This window comes from Apium graveolens, chromosome 6 (genome assembly GCF_009905375.1).
Source record: "Apium graveolens cultivar Ventura chromosome 6, ASM990537v1, whole genome shotgun sequence".
NCBI lineage: Eukaryota > Viridiplantae > Streptophyta > Magnoliopsida > Apiales > Apiaceae > Apium > Apium graveolens.
Window position 1 is genome coordinate 244,875,758 of NC_133652.1, and position 22,582 is coordinate 244,898,339.

Below are 22,582 nucleotides of genomic sequence, written 5' to 3' on the forward strand. Positions count from 1 at the left end.
ATTGGTAACTACTACACCAGATCCGGATCGGGGGGCAACCAGGAGCAGAATTTTTTCTGAAGCAACCAAATTTTACTACCTTAATCCGGACCTATACACTCAACACCAGATCCCGATTGGGGGCCAACAGATTGACAGAATTTTTCTCCTAAGGCAACAACTATGCGATTCTACTCTACTCCCTCATACAGAAAATCTGCATAAGGGAGTGGGGGGCAAATGATAGGGTATAAGAGACCCGGCTAGGATTCAACCCGGATCTAAAGGATATCAGGCTCGATCGATGGACCGAGACCCCCTCTCCCAGAACAATCAAATGGAGAGACCAGGCCCGGGGCCATCCCATGACTCGGATCCGGATTCAACCCGGGATCTGGACCATCTGCCTACCTGGACTCGGATCAGGGCCAAGACCACCATGAGGGGGGTCCCAGCAAACACATGCACATCCCACAACCCGCTAAGAAAGGGTACGTGGGCACGTGACGGTGACAGCTATCAACAACCAACACACCATACAAGCACGGCGCGTGTCAGAAGGCCGTTAGGACACCCGGGAGGCGGTCCTTCCCTGGACACGTGTAAGCATTCCACCCAAGCCAGGCGTCCTCTGCTCCCAAGATTCAACTGCCCTGATTTAGAGGTAACAACCCCTAAACCCTACCTTTGGGCTATAAATACCCCCAAGGCTGAAGGGTTTAGGGGTTAGAAAAACATTCATACTTTCACACAATCACTCTCTCACACCCATATACATACACATACAGCAACCTTTCCATTGCATACATACATCTTCATCTTCTCCAAAACTCTGTTCTTATTCTTACACCGGAGGCGCCGTGGGAGCCAAACCCCCCTTCCGGTGTTATTTTGCAGATACCCAACCAGCAGACACACCTCATTTACACCCAGAAGGTCCAGTAACGACGTCGGACGGAGCCGCCCGCTCACCGGAGTTATCAATAGCCTCTCCCAATTTCTGTTTGATTTCCAAGGCTTTTGTTCTCATCTCCTCAACATTTATAGTGTTTCCCATTACCATTTCGATGATTTCTGCAATATGATCATATTTTGACAATACCCGATTTGTTTCAGTCTCGAACTTCAACATATACTCCTAGTTCTTTTTCCAGCTAACTGGAGTTGGAAAAACTGTTCTCCAACCAGAGGCCAGGCTAGTATGGGTATGCCTGCACACATACTTTCAAATGCAATATTCCAGCCAAAATGGCTGAGAAATGCACCAATGGGTTTATCTGATAGAATTTCTTGTTCTGCTGCCCATTTGTGGATTAGTACTCCTTTGTTTTGATTCTTCAATCGCTCTTCAACTCCATCAGACAGCCATGCAGCTCTGAAATCTTCTGCTTTTTACATTCAGATGTTACATTCAACAAATGGACCAGAACCATCACAGTCTTTGAGGTTTCTAGGAGTCGTGATAGATGAACTTTGCAAGCCCCGTAGAGTCGTGCAGATAAGAACTCCTCCTTGTCTATTCTCCAGAGAGACTTGTTTAAACAATTGAGAAGTAAAGTGCGATGCTATAACCAACTCCGGCTATAAAAATAGAATGAAATATTCCGAGATCCTCAGCAACTGGAACCGTCCATTCCAAAAACATTTCAGAAATGATGCATAGAGTGGAACGGCCATCACATTCACTGGTATTTTTAAGAGCCATGTGTGGAAACATCACCATGTTTCTCTTGCATGTGTTACTTTTCGCCATCTTTCCAGTTATGATCATGCGTGTACTACTACTGTATAATGTCTGTATGCATTTCTTTCTGCATATTGATCTATGTACTGGTCAGAGGAGAGACTAAAAACAGTTAATTGTCTAATGCAGAACAATTGATTATAATCAAATGACAGAATTATTTCAGTTTCTAAGTGGCTTTAAACAATTGTCCTTTTAAAATGATACATCTTCAGCCCCAAATTTTATGCTTCTAGGTACTGTATTATATAACATCTGCAGTGCTGATGTCAATATAGAAAATGACAAGAATGTCAATAATTACAGTGATGATAAAAATGGAGTTTACTATTTGATGTGCCAACAATATTATTATTATTAGACTACAATTTTAGAAGATGATCTCTTTGCTTAATTTGCCAACCTCTTTCATGAGGTTGTTGTCCTTTATTTATACCAAGTCCCAAATGAGCTTTATCTTACAAATTGGGTCTTCTTGGGCTTTACATAATGTTTCATAATTATTCTAACTATGATTCATTTGGGCCGTCTTGTCTTGGTCCAACATTTGTCCCCCTCCTAGTGCAAACAATTATGTTTAGATTTACGCTTTTATTTCGGGACCTGAGAATTAGCGAAATGAGGAAAATGCGATAAAAAGAAAATAGAACAAAATAAAACAGTGGAATGATTAAATGTTAGTGAAATAGAAATAAAAATAAAAAGACAAGGGTATTGAGATAGGAGCGTATGTGTTGTGTATATTGTTATATTTGAACTTTATTTCTTTTCTTCTCTTTTTTTTGAAACGTATAAATATTTTGGTTTTTATTTTCTGGGGGTTACTGTTTGGACATTGGAGCCTTGGCTGTTCGACTTCCGTTTCAGTTAACAAAAAGGGGAGGTGGCTGGCTGGATTATCTCTTATTTCATCCTAAACCCTCGACCTCTGCTGTAACTGCCTGTAAGTTATCTTCCATCCTCTATATTATCTTTTGCTACTTTCTCCTTTGTATCTTGCCTCTCTTGATTTAGTTTATTCAATTACAATCATTTAATGGATCAGTCTAGTTCGTCATCTATCCGTACTGTTTCTGATCGAGACCCCGGTAAGCGACCTCTCGAGGAGGGTGATCACGAGTCCTTTCTAAATTTGAATAATCTAGAGATTTCAGATTTAGAGCAGTGTGGGTCCTTCGATTTCATGAACGAGGACGAGTTCTTGGGGAATGTCCCTATTGGGCCTCTTCCCTCGCCTCCCCCGAGTCCCGGGACCTTAGAGAAGAGACGACAGGTTGTTGATGATAGTCTTCGATTAGGTAGGGAGGAGTTCGAGGGTAGGGCGAGTTTAAACTACCCGAGTCATTATATTACTAGGGATCCTCCAATTGACAAGATGAAGGCGTATGTTGATTTGGCGAATGGGTATCGATATCGAGTGCCGACAGCGGATGAACGAGTGTGGATGATGCCGGAGTTTGGGATGCATGGGATACCGATGATATTTTTCCACTTCGGACTTCGGTTGCCTATGCATCCTTTTTTGCTGGCGATGTTCGAGGCTATTGGATGTGGGGTTAGTCAGTTGACGCCCAACTCCATTGCTCAACTTAGTGGGTTCGTCGCTCTTTGCTGTGATAGAAATAGAACTCCTTCTTTTAAACTCTTCTTTTCGATATATGCAGTTAGGTATCACGATGGACAGGTTTATTTTGATTGTCCTTATAAGAGGGTTAAAATTGTTAGTGTTCGATCTTCTAACTCTGGATATCACGCTAGGTGGTTGTATTTTGGGGGGCCTGATTTAGAGTTTGTGAAACCGTGTGGTAAAGTGAGCCAGCTTACCATTGATTACTTAAATAACCTCGAGGTACCTGAATGAGTTTCATGGATTGAGGTCGATGTACACACATCTTCAACTAAACGAGCCTGAATTTTTGGAAATGCATGATTGTAAGAGGGGATTTTTAATAGATTATTTACTTTTTCATATGCATTTTACATTTATTGCTTGTTTCCCCTCTTTCTCTCTTTTTTTTATGTGCTGACCTTTTTCTTCCTTTTTGTTTTGTTTTAGTGACTGGGGTTTCTTTACAAAAGATTTTGGATAACGGAGTGAGAAAGGAGATGGATAAGGCCATGATGCTCCTCATTCAGCGTTCATCGAGGAAGAATGCCGATGGAGCAGGTGCTGGTACCTCTAGGGCCGGGGCTTCTGGTGCTGGGCACTCAGTGTCCATTGAATTATTAGATGAACAGGTAAACAAAGTTGAAGAGATTCCTGAGGAGGCTGCGATTGATGTCGATGCGGGGGATTTAAATCCTCGGAAGAGAGGACGTCATGATGTAGATGGTGGTAACTTAGGAGGAGGGGATTTCGTCGAGCCGGCTGCGGGAGGATGTGGGGTAAATAAGACCCTTACTTTGGTCAACAGTAGGGTTTTTACGTCTGACCCTGGTGAGCCTCGATCGAAGAAGGAACCAACGAGGGTCGAGATTCAACCCCACGAGTGCTGGACCGGAGGGACAACAGTGCCGTTAAGGGCTTTCAATCTGTTTCATCTTCCCCAAGACTCGATTGCCTTCGATGGCCGACGTCGGGATGATCTTGCCGACAGATGCAAAAGTCGAGCCGGGAGGGTATGTGAATTTTATTTTCGTGTATATATATTTACGTATCTTTTCTTCTCTTTTATTATTATATTTTTTACTTTGAATTGTGGTTTGTGACAGTTCCTCGCAGATTTTATGCATATTGTGGAAGAATTTCGCACTGACGGTAATGATGCGGCTTGTAAGAGATTGGAGGCGGAGGTGAGTTCTCTCAGGGTTGAGAGGAAACAAACTTATGGCAAGTTATTCAGAATTGGAAAAGAGATCGTCAGATTTGATGACGGATAATACCGCGTTGTCGAAGAAGGTGGGTGAGATGGAAGTTGAGAAGCAGTCGTTGAATGCCACAGTCTCGGAGCTCGAGAGGAGGCTTTCTGAAGTAGAGAAGGAGCGAGATGAGTTGAAGGGTGCGAGGGTTTGGAGCGTCATGTTGAGGGGATGGATTCTTCTTACCGTTTGATTGTTGGGGAGAATACCAGCCTAAAGGCGGAAGTGGAGAAAGCTGTGGAGGACATCGCTAGTGCTCTTGGGGATGGCTATGGGCGGTGTGTTGCCCGCATGAAAAATGCAGGATTCGACACGTCGGGACATTCTTTCGAGGACTATATTCGCGATCTTGTTGCCTCACGACCTGATGATCCAGCTGGAGGTTCTTGAAGGCGGGGAATGCCCCGTGAGTGATGTATCTTTAAGTTTATTCTCAAAGACTCGTGTTTCCTATTTGCTGCTGGCTACTTGTATTCTCCATGTTTTATTTAGACCTTACAACGATCTGGTTTTCTTTGGGATTTTTTCTTGAAGTATTTTGTGCGGTAGATGAACGATCTTGTTTAAAAGACATCCGTATTTATGCTTTTTGTTCTTCGTTATCACGTTAATTTCCCATTTGTAGTTGTTTCGTATATCTGTTTTGAAATCGTTAAGAATGTGTTTAACAACTTCCATGTCGTCTAGTGTGCATACTTGAGAGAATTGTGTTGTGTTGTTTGCTTTGTGTTGATAAGCTCTTGGGAAGTTAAAATTGTTATAATTTAAAGTCCCTCGATGTGGGTTAGCTCTTGGCATGCCGACTGTCGTTGTTCGTCTTCTTAAAAGTACAAGCAAGATATCAAAATAACTTAAAGCCTTCATAACTTAAATTCCCTCGATGGGGATCTCATAACGACCCTCATTGCATCGAGGGTTGATTTTTGGTAGGGCCCTGGGGCCTCAAACTTCTAATCATTACATAGAGCATTAATCACTGATAAATTTTTTTGAGGTGGATACCATTCCAGGCATTTTTAATTGGTTGACCGTCGAGGTATGAGAGCTCGTAGGTTCCTGTGCTGACGACCTTCGACACCTTGTACGGGCCTTCCCATGTTGACTTGAATTTTCCTGAGATCGTCGGCTGCGACGCGGCGGAGTCTCGAAGGACAAGGTCTCCCACCTCAAATCGCCTATTTTTAACTTTCTTGTTGAAGTACCTTGCCGTCTTTTCCTGTTGAGCGATCATGCGAAGAAATTCGAGCATTAAAGCCAAATTGAAGACATAAAGATTGGAGATATCGACAGGTTTGTATTTTTCCAGCTCTGCGGTTGATCCTCAAGAAGGCTTTCAGGAGGAGGAAACAAACATTTTGGCTTTAATACCGACTGCTTCGGAGGCTGACAGCCCTCGAAGGCCGAGGCATCGGCGGCAGGCTCTGCCGTCAATTCTTTCACTTGTGCTGGTCCGACTGTTCCCGGATCAATCTCTTCTACAATCATTTTCTGGCTGGATCTGTTAAAGCAAAGCTCCTTCTAGCGCCAAATGATGTGCCAACAATATTATTATTATTAGACTATAATTTTTGGAGATGATCTATTTGGTTAATTTGCCAAACCTCTTTCAATGAGGTTGTTGTCCTTTATTTATACCAAGTCCCAAATGGGTTTTATCTTACAAATTGGGTCTTCTTAGGCTTTACATAATGTTTCATAATTATTCTAACTATAATTCCTTTGGGCCGTCTTGTCTTGGTCCACATCTTCGACCCCAAATTTTATGCTTCTAGCTACTGTATTATATAACATCTGCAGTGATGATGTCAATATAGAAAATGACAAGAATATAAAAATGGAGTTTAGTATTAATCAGAATAGCTAATATTCTCACTCGAAAGATCCCAAATGGACAGTGGTAATTTCACATAAGCTGTCCCAGAGATGAATTGAAGTCTGCGAATTAACAAAACTACAGAGACAGAAGTGAATTTATATATAAGCTGTCCCCATCTGTAGTTACAAGTCACGTATTTTACAAAAGTACACTTACATAAGTTTACTTCGTATCACAACACTTTGCCATACATTTGCTACTGCTAAAACTAAAGTTTTTAATTCATACAATACAAATACGGTAAATAGAATGCAGCAGAATATTTCCTCGGAACTATGCCTCTGGGCAGTCATTGTTAGCTACTTCACTATTTGCCTCTGGGCAATCATCGTTAGCTACTTCACTATTTGAAATTTTAGTAGCAGCAGTTACCATTGCACTGGGAATGAAGGCAATCAACTGCATGGTAAATTTTGTAACTTGTTAGGCAACAATCGCACTTGCATAATATTATAACAACAATAGTTTAGGATTAGTGGACAACACTGAAGAGAAAACAGTATATTAGTATTGACAACTAGACACGAGAAAATCTTCTTACATGAGCAAGTCCAATGCACAGGAGACTAAAACCTGGGAAATCGAATGGAGCTTTATCTGATAGAAACAAAGCTGAAAGCAGAATACATCTTGTTATTTGCATTTTCACATTTAAAAAACTAATTTTACTGAAACAATATTGCTATTATTATTTACCAGTAAGAGGACTAAATACTACTGGAGAAACAATGTTGGCAATGGAACTTATGCCCGATATGCATCCTTGAGCCATCCCCTAAATTTGCAAATATATAAGCCTAAAGTTAAATCTTATAATAGAATTGTTCAGTGCAAAACTAAAAAGATAAGGTCAATAAAATAAATTGAGTTGTAGGATTTCATGCTCTTTAACAAACAAGATAAATACCTGCTCACTATGACCAACTTGTTTAGATACCAGGCTTCGTAACTACACAAGGGTGATAGATTGCCATTAATACTGGTATATGAAGCTCACTTCTTTATCTCCGACATGTAATAGCTACGAACATAAAGTACTTACACATGGTGATGCAAACATAACAAACATGGATAACCCTGCTATAGCATAAGGAATCTGCAGACTTATAGAAAGGCCCAGATTATCCATTTATTGCAGGTAAACAATCAACCAGAAAGGTGTCATTCGGTGTTAAAAATAAGCATGTTTGACAAATTTATCACTGTTTCGTTACTGTCAACTGGTTCAAACTATCACAGGTATGCTTGAAAATGTAGTATACACCAACGAAGTTAATAGTAAGTTTATAGATCTTACCCAAACTGACCACGCAATGCTGTAAACTAACATCTGCAAAATACATAATTTTGTGTAACAAATACATGATTACTGCAAGTATCTCCCACATAAGACTATTGAAGTGATATATAAAAGACATACATTTAAAAATCCAACAAGCATCCCCAAGGATAGTAATTTTTCCTCTCCTATAAGAGGAACCAATAGAGGCATGATAAGAAGCTGCATGATATGACATAGATTATAAGTTGGCATGAATAAAAGGTAGATCATATAAGGAAATGACAAACTAAGACAATTATATAAGAAGTGATAGTGAAGTGTAGTTAATGACTTGCGAATACCTGTGAAACAACACTTGAAAGATAACCAATTAAGAATAGGTCAGCAAACTGATCTTTGCTGAAGTGAAAGCGCGCCTTCAGAAAATACTGCATCCGAGAAATATTGACTGTATAAGCAAGATTTGATTGGACATACGATTTAAGGTAAGGAGATATCAAGATCATGGAGTTGCTAATAATATTCATTTGGTTGGCTTGTGTTTCTTAATATCTGTCAATTTTCCTGCTCTTGTTATTTACTTTAAGCCGTTAAAAGCAATTTGGAATTTTAAAAAATTATCTCTATGCTCAAGTATGCATAAATCAATTGAAGAAGCAACAGTTGCTGATATTGGGAGTTCCATAACATTACAAATTGGAGAGAGGAAATACCAAAAGTGAAGATGCAAGTCCACCATCTCCAAAACTCTGGAAGAAGGCAACAGCTGCTGCTAATGAAAATGTTGGGCTACAGAGCAAATTGTGTTTTAATAAATTTGTGCCCAAGGGCTAAGACACACAAGACATAATTGCCAACAGTAGATAAAATCCTGAAACCTTTAAGCCATTGGGAAATCACATGCAATGTACATAGCATATAAGAATGGGATAAAACTATAGACTAGACAATATTGGAAAAAGAATATGTTAAGGGATCTTAATAGCATATAAGAAAGGAAGATAAACTATAGACTGGACATGTTTGGAAAAGAAATTAAATGTTGAAGGAATCACAAAAGAATTATGTCATACCTACTCCTAATCAAGAAAACAAAATCAGCTGGGGATGGAATTTTCTTGAACTCTTTTATCTTACTAGATGATTCTTCATCACATTGATAATTCTCTACTCCATTTTTCAAGATTGGCTGTGTTATAGCATCATTCTGATGTAATGATTCCTTGAGGAAAATCCTCATATAGACAGTGGCAAGTATTGATATAAATGCAGAAGCCTGCGCTTGTAAAGAAGTGGCATAAAAGAACACAAAATCTGTGATGATCATATGTTAAATGTATGTTTACAAACCTGAGATGCCTGAGCAGCTGAAAGAAAGCGAGCAACTAAAGTTCCCCCGAGATATGCACTTGAACCTACCCCAGATAGCACTCCAATGGCTGCACATCGTTTCCCCTCCGAAATGTTGTCTGCCTAAGAAGATTTGTGTGTACATAATGAATTTTTATTTTTCTGGTAACAGTTCTCTTTCACGAATCAAAAAAAATCTTAGCCAATTATGCAAAAACGTTGCTACTTAAGTGCAAGGATAACTTCAACCTCAATTCACAACATTCCAATCTTCCATCCCATATACCCTACCCATCTTGATTACTCGCACAGTAACAGTTAATAGATACTTGACCATTCCAATTGATTTACTTGCTCCTTTTTTCACAAATTATTATGGCACATAAAATTCATTTAAGTACATTCCGCCTGACTGATGGGCTTAATACTTCTGTCTTTGCTGTTTCTCTAATAGCACTACAAAAAATCACGGAGGGACAAGGCTGGAAGCCCACATCTTCAACTGATTGCAGGGTTGGTGTCATTGCATATTCATAAACCATCATATCTCTAGATCGCATGCTAAATTATCTAGAATTTTAGAGGACTAAGAAAATAAGGGTCTAGGCTTACATAATCGTCAATATTATTCTTCCCTTTGAAATTAAAGTAAGAGGTTTTAGGCCTTATTTACCACATATGCAAGAGCCAGGCACTGGACACTGCCATCAGCAACCATGGCAGTTAGAGTTCTGAACACAAAGTATGCATAGAAGTAGTTCCTCTCTCTACTGTATGCCAATATAACTGCCAAAAAGCTTTTTCTAAGTAATTAAAAGATCACAACAATATATTATACTCGCAAGCATAAAGTTCACATCAGTTCATAGTATCCATCAGTTCACCCGTATAAAGTTATATCTTCAAGATTCTGAACTAGCGTCATGATATAACAAGATAACAGGAAAGTAGGCTTTTACACTACTAGGTCAAAATTTCCATAAAAATTGTCTTTCTCTTTTTCCTTTCACTTGCATTGTTTTTATGACTAAGCTGACATAGATAGTTATAGGAAAGATTGAAAGGGAAAAAAGTTTGGTAATAGTGGAGATTTAAAAGACCCAACTAATATTCTTTAAGTAGCAATGCTAGAAGCATAGTGGGTGAACCAGATAACAATTCACATAAGATGTGTATTTCTACAACTCTGATCAACATAACTACCACTTTCTTACTTCATGATCTCAAATATCTTTAAAGTTCTACGTTATTAATTGGCACTCGAATTTTTCATGCAAAGGGGAGTGATTCCACAACAGAAAACAAATCTAGGTGATGACATATATATGAACATAGATATTAATCTATATTTTCTACAAACTGAAAAATATCGATGGAAAAGCAAAGCGATGTTGTCATGTAATGCTTAAGTATAGTGCAGAGGTTGCATGAAAGCAACAACATATATCTAATCGCGTTCCACTGATGTAATGACAACTTATATAGGTACAGGCATGGGAGTAGCGAAAGGAAGTGGGTAGGACCAGCGTTGCACTTTCGAAGAAGGAGAACAATTAGGGAGCAAGAGACTGATGAAATTAGACAATCTCCCATACATACCCAGGGGAATGATGGAAACAGTCATAGGCAATGTTAACATGGCCTTCCTTCCATACACGTCAGAAAGGTTCCCAATTAGTGGCATCATAATTACTGAGCCCACGCCAATAATCTGCATTAACAAACATTCATGCATGCAAATTGAAATATTAATCACAGAATCTTGTTCATGTCAATATTATTAGTAAAATTAACTACAGAAGTTTGAGTCCTAGCTAAAACTCTTTTTACTTGTCCAAATGATGTTAATAGCATATACTAAAATTCTTAAGGAGAAAAGTAGTTACACAACTACTGGTTTGTAGAAACATATGAAGATTCAAATTTATAACAAAACAAGAAATGCACTTCATTATGTTTACAACTAGTTAGCTAGTTAGGGAAACACCTAAGTACTAACAAAAACATATTAATAAACAATTGATTCATCACATAAATAAAAGGGAAATAATTTATTTCTTTTAGTTTAAATCTTATAATATAGTGGTATCCATTTTAATGATTCCCGAATGTACGAAAATCAAACCCTGAACATCCATGAGTCGAGCCATGACCTCTAATTTTTTTTCAATAGGTTACACTAAATTTTATTGTGGTGGGACAAGCCTCACTCCAGTCCCTTCACCGCCTTCACACACACAAATTAACAAAGGGGCGGTGCTGGTCGAGATCTTGATTCCTCTAAAAGAGGTCAAGGATTCGACTCGTGGCATGTGCGCGATTTTAACTATCAAACAAAGAAAGAAAGAGGGGGGCATACAGCTTGTTGGAAGCCAGAAAGGTAAATGGCAAGAGAACATTGATCTTGAGCAGGGCAAAGGGCAGACATAGTAATATCAGTGATGGCAGGAGTCACGATAATTGTTCCCACGTTTGACAGGAACACTGTCACCAACAGGTGCTTAATCCTTCCCAACTTGTCATCACTCTCCACCATTTTCTGCACTCTTTTCTTCTGCTACTGTACTTTTTTTAAAAAATATTAGAACATCAAGTGTCAAGTATGTTTTGCATATGAAAATGTATGATCGCAGCGGTGACATATATAAAGAGAAAAAAGCAAGACACTTTTGTAACGGCCTCGTGTACGTGGATAGTCAAGAGGGAGACAATGGGTCTACATGACTTTTTACGTCATATATATACTCTCATTCTTTCCAAAACAATTACCCGTTTCAAGAAAATGTATTTTTTGTAATTACTTAAAAATACTAATAAGTAATTAACATATATAAATATTGACAAATGTTATATGTAAACCACTTAAATTTTAATATATTTTAGATTATTTCAGTATATATATATATATATTGTAATACAAATGTCTTTCTGAATTATTATATTATATAAAATTAAATTATAATACAAAGTATGATATTATTGTACACGATATTATATTACAGTATGTGTATGATGTTTATGATTTAGGTTTTATGCATAAAAACTAGTTTTATAATACTAATTTTGTAGCTGTGTGATTCACGAGATAATTTATATATTATTAAAAATGATTAGATTAAGTTTATTGTGAAAATAATTTATGTGCTTATTGTTGCTTCATATATTTATAGATGTACGTGAGGTTTTTAAAATTTAGAATTTAGTTATATCCTTTAACACAAATGAAATGATAATGATAATAACTAAACTAATTAGGAGGTTGTCTCGCAAAATGGATTTGGGTCAGAAAAATCGAATCGAAATTATAAAATTAAAATTCGATCAAAGATCCGAATCATATAATTCGATAATTATCCAAAAATTAAATTAAACAGATTTGAAAATTATCGGAACATGAAGATAACCGAAAATGATCTGAAATACTAGATCTGATTTTAAATTGGAATCTGACAAAATCGAGTCATATATTATCTGAACCGAATATGATCCGAAATAAGTAAAATTCATATTTAAAAGTAGTTTATGTTATGATAATATTATTATTGAATCATAATATTTTGTAAAAGTACATTATATTTTATTAAAAGTACTATATTTAGTAAAAAATATTTTTTAAAGTCTAAAAATTGAAAAAATGAATAAGTTATGATACGAAAATATCCGAACGAAATTTGTCCAATTTTTATCCGAATTTTATTCGTTTTTAATCCGAATTAGACCTGAACCAAATCACATCCGATCCGATTTGGATTGATTTCCAATTATATTATAATCCGAAAATGAAATCGATCCGAAATTAATCACATTCAAAACCGATCCGATTATTCAGTTTGCCAGGTCCCGTACCCGTAAGTTCTTGAAATGCATGTAGGTTTTGATTATTTTTAAACCGTATGTTTTTGCTAATATCATAATATCGCGAGGTTTTGCTGAAAAACTGAAAATAAAAAATAAAAATGACGGAAAATCAAATCGGATCATGTAATTGCAGCTCATTAAGTGCTTTAATCAAATTATACGTGAGATATATTGAAAATTTTTATGAAGAACATTATTTAATAATCCTAAAGATTACTTATGTTCTATGATTAAAATACTATGAAATATATTATTTTATAAAATATAATTTACAAATATTATTAATTAATTAAAATTATTGAAGATTTTAAAATGTGTATTTTCTGCAAACTGGACAAATATTCTTCAAATTAAATATGTTTCGTAAAATAAAATATTTTATAATATTTTACATACCGTACAAATATGATATTTAAGATTTTAAATAATATAATAATATTTATAGAATAAGATCGATAAAATAATAGATTTTGTAAAATTTTTATGTAAAATTTTACTTCGATCAAAAGATAATCTTCAATGAACTCAACTCAAGAATATAATATAATTTAATATAATACCAATTATATGGATTGTGGACATGGCCCAAGGCAAGGCAGCTTATGACTTATTTTATATCAAGTCTGGCCCATTTTTGTTTAGTTGATAAATAGTCCTTCACTCTCTTTCATTAGAAGAATATGATACAGATATTAAGAAAAAAAGTAATTTAGTAAAAAGATATAAATTAATTGAATTAGATTATAAGATCAATTAATAATTATTATATAAAATGAGTGTATTTAAAAATAACAGTAAAATATGCGGGTGGTTGATAGTTAATTTTTATGTTAAAATTTTATTATTTTTGGAAGTTAATTCTTTTATTGTCACTTAATTAGCTAATGGGAACCGGTCCTCACAACTATTTGCCAAAGACATTTTACACAGCAAACAATTCATCTTCCATCGGATCAACTATTTAACTTCTAATAACTTAATTCCTGTGCCATTAGATCAACCATCTAATAGCCCCTCATCTTGTATCTTTTTTATTAAAAAATTATTATTATTCTATCTATTTATTTTTCATTAAAAATTTAGTATTATTATATTTTTTTTATTACGCAGTTAAAATTGGTTTATTTTTCTAAAATTTCGAAATTCATATTTTTCAATTATAGATTGTAACTACTTAAATAAAAATTTAATAAGCTCACTAAATGAAATAATACAAACAAAATTTATATTATCATTTATATTAGGAGTTTTTATTTGTTTTCTATCATCAACAAAATGTAATATATTGCTTAAATTATAATTAAAATATAATTATATTTTTTGTTTAAATATTTTCTATTTCGAAAAATTTGAACTAGATTTGTTTTATAATCTCTTGCTCTAACTATTAGTAACCAAATAAATTTCAAACTAGAAAATATGGTCACATCTTTAAAAAATAATTTTTGATTTCAGATGTAATTTTTTTAACTTATTGTTAAGCAAAACAAAATGAAATTGTGATTTTTACCAAACATAAACTTTATGGTAATGTAAATTATTACAATAAGATCACAGGAAATAATAACACGAAATTATACAACACATAAAATTATTACAATAATACAAAATTATACAATAAATTTATAATACATTGTGATTTTTTGTATTTTATTAGTTAACTTATCAAAAAATTTGTATATTTTAAATTTATAATAAAAAATGGGATGCAAAAAATAAATTAAAAACCAACATTAACTTTCACATTAAATAAATAAATAAAATTACAAAGTTCATAGGTAGATACAAAGTTGCTGAGGTGTTTATTTTTTAAATAACCGTGGGATGATTAACAATTATTGTGTAAAATGTCCATGATAAACTGGGACCAGCTCCTTTAATAACCCCATGTGTCACTTCAAAATGGGGTGCGTGTTCCATTTTTAAAAAAGTGTTAAAAACATAATTGTGTTTCTGTTTAACATTTTTTTTAATTTTTTGAAGAGAAAAAACATAAGTTGAAGTTATGTTATTTCTTTACTCTTTTTTTTTTGAAAACACAAAACGCAACTTAAGATCTTGCTTTGAGGTGCTAAACATAAGTTGAAATTCAGTTTTTTTTGCCCAAAAACTAAAAATACTATTTAAGATCATGTCTTGGCAAAAAAACAAAAAAAATAAAAACACAATACCAATTTGCATTAACTTCAAAAACTAACTTTGAGGTTGCGTTTTGCCCTACCTTAACATTAATTGAAGTTGCGTTTTCAGCTTTTAAAAAATAATAAATTAAAACGGAACACGCAACTCCGTTTTTAATTAAAAAAAATAAAAATATGACACGAAACTCCGTTTTGGAGTTATATTTGGGGCCAATTTTTTTTAAAATAACATTGAGAATCATTTATCTTCGAATTGTGACATTTGGGACCTTTTTTCTATAACATATTTATGATAATTAATCCTAGAGTACTGGAGCATTCAACAGTGTCTTGTTCCGGGGTTACTTTATGCATTATATTTTTCTGAAGTAATGAATATTAATCACTTTAAAGTAGTTTAAGCTGTTTAGATTAACAGTATTAGACATAATTGGAGGAATCTATTCTACACTTAATAATATTGTTAGTCAATATGTAAAATCTGATTTAATCTGCAATTGAACTCTAGAAGAGTTCTGATCTTTCTTATGGATCCATATGAATGAAGGCGATATGCAGCTTTAGAACTAATATGATTTTGTTGTATACCTAATCTTAAAATTAACGTTGCACGTGAAACGGTTTGTTGTACAATATCTACATCATCCAACAGATATCTGATCATATTTCATCCTCTTGTGGTCCATATATATGTTGTGTTACATAAGCATGATCGATCTCATTTTTAGTTTCGTGTAGTATTTTGACAAGATATATATATGTATTCTTCATCTGAATATGTATTTGGTTTTGTAATTCCGTCTGTTGTGATCTGCTACTTGGTAATTAGGTATTTGTAGTGTGACTGTGCCTTGAAAAAACTGTCAAGAATCCAATAGATAAAAGATACATAAGAAGTATATGGTGCGAAGTTTTTAATAAGATATATTGCTTGCGATTTAGTTTTAAGGACAGCATGTAACATAAAGATATAAAAGGATGGATTTTGATATGAAAATTTCAAAGACTTCTTGCAAAGAACAATCTTGGTTATTTAGCAGTGACTAATGAGTGGTTGTTTATGAATTGCCATACATCTTTAATTTGTAAGGCTAGCCCCCCCCCCCCAATCAGTTGTACATGATAAATTACTATACTGTTGGTCACACGTCCAACTGCCATGTTAAACTGTGAAGCAATATACTACATCTTGCAGTTGTTCATGTAATTGTCAGTTATATGGTGCTGATAAATTCAAGTCTATATATGTACATGATGTTACTCCAGAATAAGCAGCCACTTTGTTGATGGCTTCCTGCAGAAACTATATCTTAGACTTGAGTAGTACTTCTGCTGGACTGCCATTTCTCTGCCATTTCTCCTCCACTTGACCAGTTTTTATCATAGTATTCAAAATATCGATCAGGTTATATAGTATCCAAACTATATGTTGTAATTCAGTCTGTTGTGCTCTGCTACCTGGTAATAGGTAATTGTACTGTCAATGTGCCTTGAAAAATTTCAAGATTAAGAGACGTTGCAGAACAACTCAGGTTCTAATATACCAACAATGCTGGAGATTATTCTGGAAATAAAAGTTGTTAATTTTTTTTTCTGGAAGGGATTATGTCACAGGCTAGCTAGGTTCATGGATAGTGATTGACAAAGAAGAACAATTTCAATTTTGAACGGACCCCAATATTTACATAAAAATTAAGTGTTTTTTCTTATATATTGGTGATAATAAGCGTGATAAAATATGTTGTAACAATCATCTGTCGCGGACACAATAGATAAAAAAACATGAGAAGTAAATCTTTAGCACTAAGATCATCATGAGTGATATAAGCAAAGTTTGTAAGAACATATATTGCTAGATTAAGTTGTAAGGACATCATGTGACATGAGATATAAACAAGATAAATTGTCATTTGAAGATTTACAGACTTTTGTTTTCTTGCAAAGAACAGCCTTGATTATACATTTGTGTCCAAAATATTGATCTGTTACAAAACACCTGCAAAGGTCGTATTGCCTCGGACACTGCCTGTATATTCTAGAATAAAATATGATCCATGATTGACAATCGGTGATTTTGTTCCACCTGATATCCGGGGTGGACTTTTAAGCAATGATTAAAAACTGTGAGTGCCGCTAAGTGTGCTAGCATGCTTTGTTAGCTTGTGGAATTTTGGTCATAACATGTTGTCTCAGATAAATATAAAATACTATATTACATATGACAATTTCCAGAACATATTTTTTGAAATACGAAAGGAGGGGAGCTGAGAATCGAAAATATTGCACACACAATTATACAAATAAAATGGTTATGACCATTCTCAACCATCTGATACACAACATGTATTAGCCTTACACAATACTGTCCAGTACAGTTTTATCTTTGCTTGATAGCAGATTCAAAATTCATTCTGATTTGTAATCTGCAACAATGGATTGTTTTTTATGTGTACCTGCAGATGATGAGCACGGCTTATCACAAACAAGAATGGATCACAATGTCTTGATATTAGCGGAAATCGGTTTATTGTAACAATCACTGTGGATTGAAATCAGTTGATATATATTCACAGCAATAAAATCAATTCCAGACTGACAATTACACTGTGCTCAGAGAAATAACATAGAGAACCCTGCAATCAGATTAGAATATTAAGTGATAAATAATGTGCATTCATCTATGCTAATGACCTTGATTAAGATGTTCAATTTAATTGCCTTAAACAAAGACAGAATGAATCAACGAAGCAAATAAAGTATAGAATTTGATGATGTTTTAAACCGACCAACTGACTGAATCACAGGATGCCTCCACACAGCAAATGCCAAACAGTAACGTGTTTAATCTACTCAAATTCACAAATTGACCTAGATTTGTTAGACATGTATCAAGCACTAAATATTATTCTAGAAAGCTATCCAAAGTTCAAAATAATATGATTCACAATATCGGAAATTATTAACATCATTCATATGAGTTGGATAATTCACCATATACACCCTTAGGCCTTTACTCTTAAGGACCATTTGGATCATATATAAGATTATAACCCAGTTAACCAAAATGAGAATTGCATTCTAATATATTTTTATAATGAAATCTCGTTCTCATTCTCCCACGATCTGTCCATCATGTTACATCTCTGAATCATCGACAGAAAATTGTACTTAGTGGTAGCTAGTTTGTACAAAATCCTATATATATGTACAATATGCAACTAAATAGTAACATGAATAATATCGTCAATCAACATTCTTACAAGTTTCTTGATCAACATCAGTGTCATAATTCTCATCATCAGGTAAAAGCTTACAAGTCACGACCAGTATAACATTCTTGAAACAGCCAACAAAGCCATCTTTCAATTTTCCCATAAAGCTGTTCTTCTGATGATCCACCTGGCTGAATGGCAAATAAGCCCATGCCCACGCCGCCTGCTGAACCAAAGGATCCTTGAGAGGAACCTCCCTCCAGCTCTCCTTCCTACTGATCAACGACTCCGACGGCGGCGGAGAAATATCCTTAAGACTAGTGTATCTGGTGTCATGATGATCATTGTTAGGAGCCTCTAGTGCTACCATCTCAAATTCGAATTCGAAGTTATCAGAATCAATAATAATGCTACTAGTGCTGCTGCTAACATGAGAGTTGATAAGGTTTGAATTTATGTTATCAGTGACGTAGAACTTAACTTCCATCTTATTTGTTCTAGTGATCGAGATGGAGGAGGATTCTATGTATGTCGAAAGAGTTCGAAGTTGAGTAGGTCTATGATAGTATTAGCAGCGTCAATGTTATAAGTTACAACTTTATAACTGAAATCCGTGGCGGAAGATTTTTACTTTTTTATATGATGGAAATACAGTTGTCTAATTTTTAGCCAATACAATACTCTTTTATAAAACAATATTATCACATCACACTATTTTATAAAACACCACTAATAGTTGGTACTCGAACTTCTGCTCATGGATCAGGTTTTCACATTTTTCTTCATGTACATGACGGGATGTATCCAAACTCGTCGGCACGATGCACTGCAATAAAATAAGATTAAATATAGTTGAATAAATTTAATCGGACTAAGTTTGATCGAATTCAATTAAATTTACGATCAACTTTAATATTTGACTGAATACGATTAAATATAATTGCCTTCTTAAAAAATAGTGCGGTTAAATTTAGTAATAAATTATATTAGTTTTTTTGTACGGTAAAATTTAATCTTGTCCAAACATGGAAAACATTTTTTCATCAATAAATTTAGTCTTTTGGAAATGAGAAATGGCGATATATTTTTCCACTATTTTTGTTTGAATTTGCTGAAATGAGAAAAAAATATGAAAACATAAAAAAAAAATTAAAACTCAAATAGTATTATACTACCTCCGTCCCCCTAATTTATACTCCCTCTGTCCCTCCCGTTTGTTTACACTTTCCTTTTTTGGATGTCCCTTCCAATTGTTTACATTTCAAAACTTTCCAAAAATAGTAAGGTTTTTATAATTTTTAAAATAACTACACCCACTACTTCTCTCCACTATACCCACTTTATACATATAATATTAATCGGTCCCACTACTTTACTCACTTTTTTAACTTTCCTTCACTATTTTATCATTTTTCTTAAACTCCGCGCACCACCCAAATGTAAACATTTGGGAGGGACGGAGGGAGTATATATTTTTTCACTGCTCGGCACATATCTTAAAGTGTATATAAAATATAGTTCTATAACTTTTTTAAAAATATTTTTTTTCTCAATAAATATCTAATATTGAATTTTTATTCAGAATAATTTTTAAAAAAAATAATTTATGAAATTATAATATATAAGAGTCTTAAAATGCGTGTCGAACCATCTCTCTCAAATGTAAAGAATTGAGAGTGACGGAGAGAATATATTTTAATTAAGATGCAAGATAACATTCATCGCATGTACAATTATTTTTTGTAACAAAAAAATATACATGAATAAAGAATTTTGATGTTTTTTGTACTGGATAATTTTTTAAAATTTAAATATTTGTTTAATTAATTTGAAAAATTATGAAAAATTATAATTATTCCACGGCTACATAGCTCATTCGATTAATTTTTTTAAAAAAAAATATTAAGCTAATAATAAAACTGTACTTAAATAGATATATAAGATAGTGGTTAATATAATTGGTACTCTTACTGATTTTACAAACGCTAACTCAAGTGCATGTATCGAATAAGTAGAAAATAATTTGTTGTCAAGAGAATTAATTTAAGTTGTTAAATATCAAACACCGTTTTTCTCTAAATTCAAGTTAAATAAAACTATGATTTAAACAATATTATAACATACTCTTAATTATGAAAATTTACAAAATAATTTGAGCATGAAACAAGATAGAAAGTTTAATCGGTTTCGGTCATATTTAATCGGTCGAATTAAGCCGATCGTATTTAGACTAAATATAACTAACTTACTAAATATTACTCTCATATGTACGACTGACCCCAAAACCAATTGTATTTAGTTAAATTCATCCGTCTGTGATCGTATTTTATTATGATATCATACTTATTCACGTGTCACGCTATTATTCTATGATGATGCTTATGTGTCAATTTCTCATTTAATATCATTTTTTATATTGATTTAAAATATCCTCTTTCGTAGCTTATACTTCTCTCTTTTCATCAAGTCTTCTCTCATCCTCCAATTTTAACTCATTAATCTTCACTGTCTTTACTCCCCCAAATTTCATCCTCACTAATCCTAAATCACTCACTCATTTTTTATTTTTTTGATCAATTCACCGTATTGTAAAATTAAAATTGTGAGTAAAATTTGTAAAATAAAAACCTTTACATAACACACATAAGAAATTACTTTTACTGTATTATATATAATATATATTTATAATATTTTTTTGTTAAACTAACATATTCATTTCAAATAAACAAAATATTAACCGGATATCGGTCCGGTAACTAATCTACTTACTCATTAAAGATTTGAGAGGTGCTAACTAAAATAGTCAACTTTTGACACCCTCGAGACCTAGCAAAAATACAGGGTGATCGCGGTGCGGGGCGGTGCATTTTTTTGCTCAAACCGCAACTGCACCGCGTAACCTCAAAAATCACATAAACCACACAAAACAATGCAATGCGGTGTGATATAGTTTATGCGGTTTATTTATTAAAAATCAATATTTACAAACAAAAATAATAAAAATTTAGCTAATAAGAAAGCTAAAAATAATATGTTTTTGATTAAAAATAAAAATATGTCGATAATTTGTAATATGTAAGCTAGTATTTATAACACAAAATTATAGTAAACAAGAAATGAATCTATAATATATAAATATATCTATATGTACAATATATATATATATATATATATATGTATGAAATTGCAGTGCGGTGCGGTTTGAACCGCAATATTAAAATGTCATACTGTAAACTGCATGCACCCCGCGTTTTGTCAAAAACTCAAACCGCAACCGCACTACAAAAAATTAAAAACCGCATTTTACGGTGTGATGTGGGGTGGGGGGAGATTTGTGCGGTTTGATGATCACCCCTACAAAAATACAAACATTTTTATCTAATATAGAGAACTTGCTATCTAGTTTTTTTTTTTTGAAAAAACGTACTTGCTTTCATTAAAATTCATCCATCAAAAGATTACAAGTAATAAAATCAGGTGCGGTCTCATACCACTCCCTTAAACCTGAACTAGAATAAGCAGCCCGAGCAATCTCATGAGCTACACCATTCGCAGGTCTATGAACAAACTCAAAAAACACTTCCTCATAGTGTTTACTTAACTTCTGACAATCTTCAACTATACTATCAAATATAGATCTTCCTGTTGGCTTATGAATCGCGTCCACCAAAAGCTTAGAATCTGACTCGAAGACACATTTGTTGGACCTCCAGTTCTTCACCCACGACAAAGCCTCACGCAAACTCATGGCTTCAGCCTCCCTTGGCGACCAATTACCTCTGATGATATTGCTTCTTGCTCCCAAAAAAACACCTTGGTCATTACGAGCTACACATCCAACTGTCACAAAGTCTTAACCTGTGGGACATGCAGCGTCGATGTTAATTTTAATCCACCCATTCGCAGGCTTGCACCACCTCTTCACTGAATTACCAGGTCTGTTATGAGCTAACTCCACCTCTCGAGCTCGATTCCAATCCGCAATCAAATTCATCACCATGTGCTTAACTCTGGATACAGACATGCACACTCTCCCCCAAACCCATTTAATCCTCTGTATCCAAATTCCCCAGCATAACAACCCAAACTTAAGACACTGGTCCTTAGTTGCAGTACCAAAAACCCTACGCATCACCTGCATAGCAGTCTCGTTCTCTCCAGTATATATCACATGATTAAAACCAGTCTCTGCCCATATCCCTCGTGCAAAACAACATTCAAAAAATACATGAGTTGCATCCTCTGCGTAATTATGGCACCATTGACAATGCGACGATATAT

The 22,582-nt window shown here is 34.4% G+C and overlaps 1 protein-coding gene across 6 annotated transcripts; it reads right to left on the reverse strand.

The window, feature by feature from the left end:
- Positions 1–6,538: 6,538 nt before the first annotated feature.
- LOC141663636 (uncharacterized) lies at positions 6,539–11,717 on the reverse strand. Of its 6 annotated transcripts, none has more exons than XM_074469428.1 (14): positions 11,450–11,712; positions 10,690–10,801; positions 9,764–9,876; positions 9,091–9,213; positions 8,814–8,929; positions 8,454–8,529; positions 8,082–8,168; positions 7,879–7,959; positions 7,756–7,788; positions 7,501–7,554; positions 7,366–7,407; positions 7,155–7,233; positions 7,000–7,070; positions 6,539–6,857 (listed from the first exon to the last, which is right to left on the reverse strand). In XM_074469428.1, the coding sequence occupies exons 1-14, from the start codon at positions 11,624–11,626 to the stop codon at positions 6,732–6,734; spliced, it is 1,290 nt and encodes a 429-aa protein (XP_074325529.1). In that variant the 5' UTR covers positions 11,627–11,712; the 3' UTR covers positions 6,539–6,731. The 6 variants fall into 6 exon arrangements, 5 of the variants coding, with proteins under 5 accessions (XP_074325529.1, XP_074325527.1, XP_074325531.1 ...); XM_074469426.1 differs by having other exon boundaries at positions 8,814–9,016; positions 11,450–11,711; XM_074469430.1 differs by lacking the exon at positions 9,764–9,876 and having other exon boundaries at positions 9,091–9,209; positions 11,450–11,711.
- Positions 11,718–22,582: the final 10,865 nt, after the last annotated feature.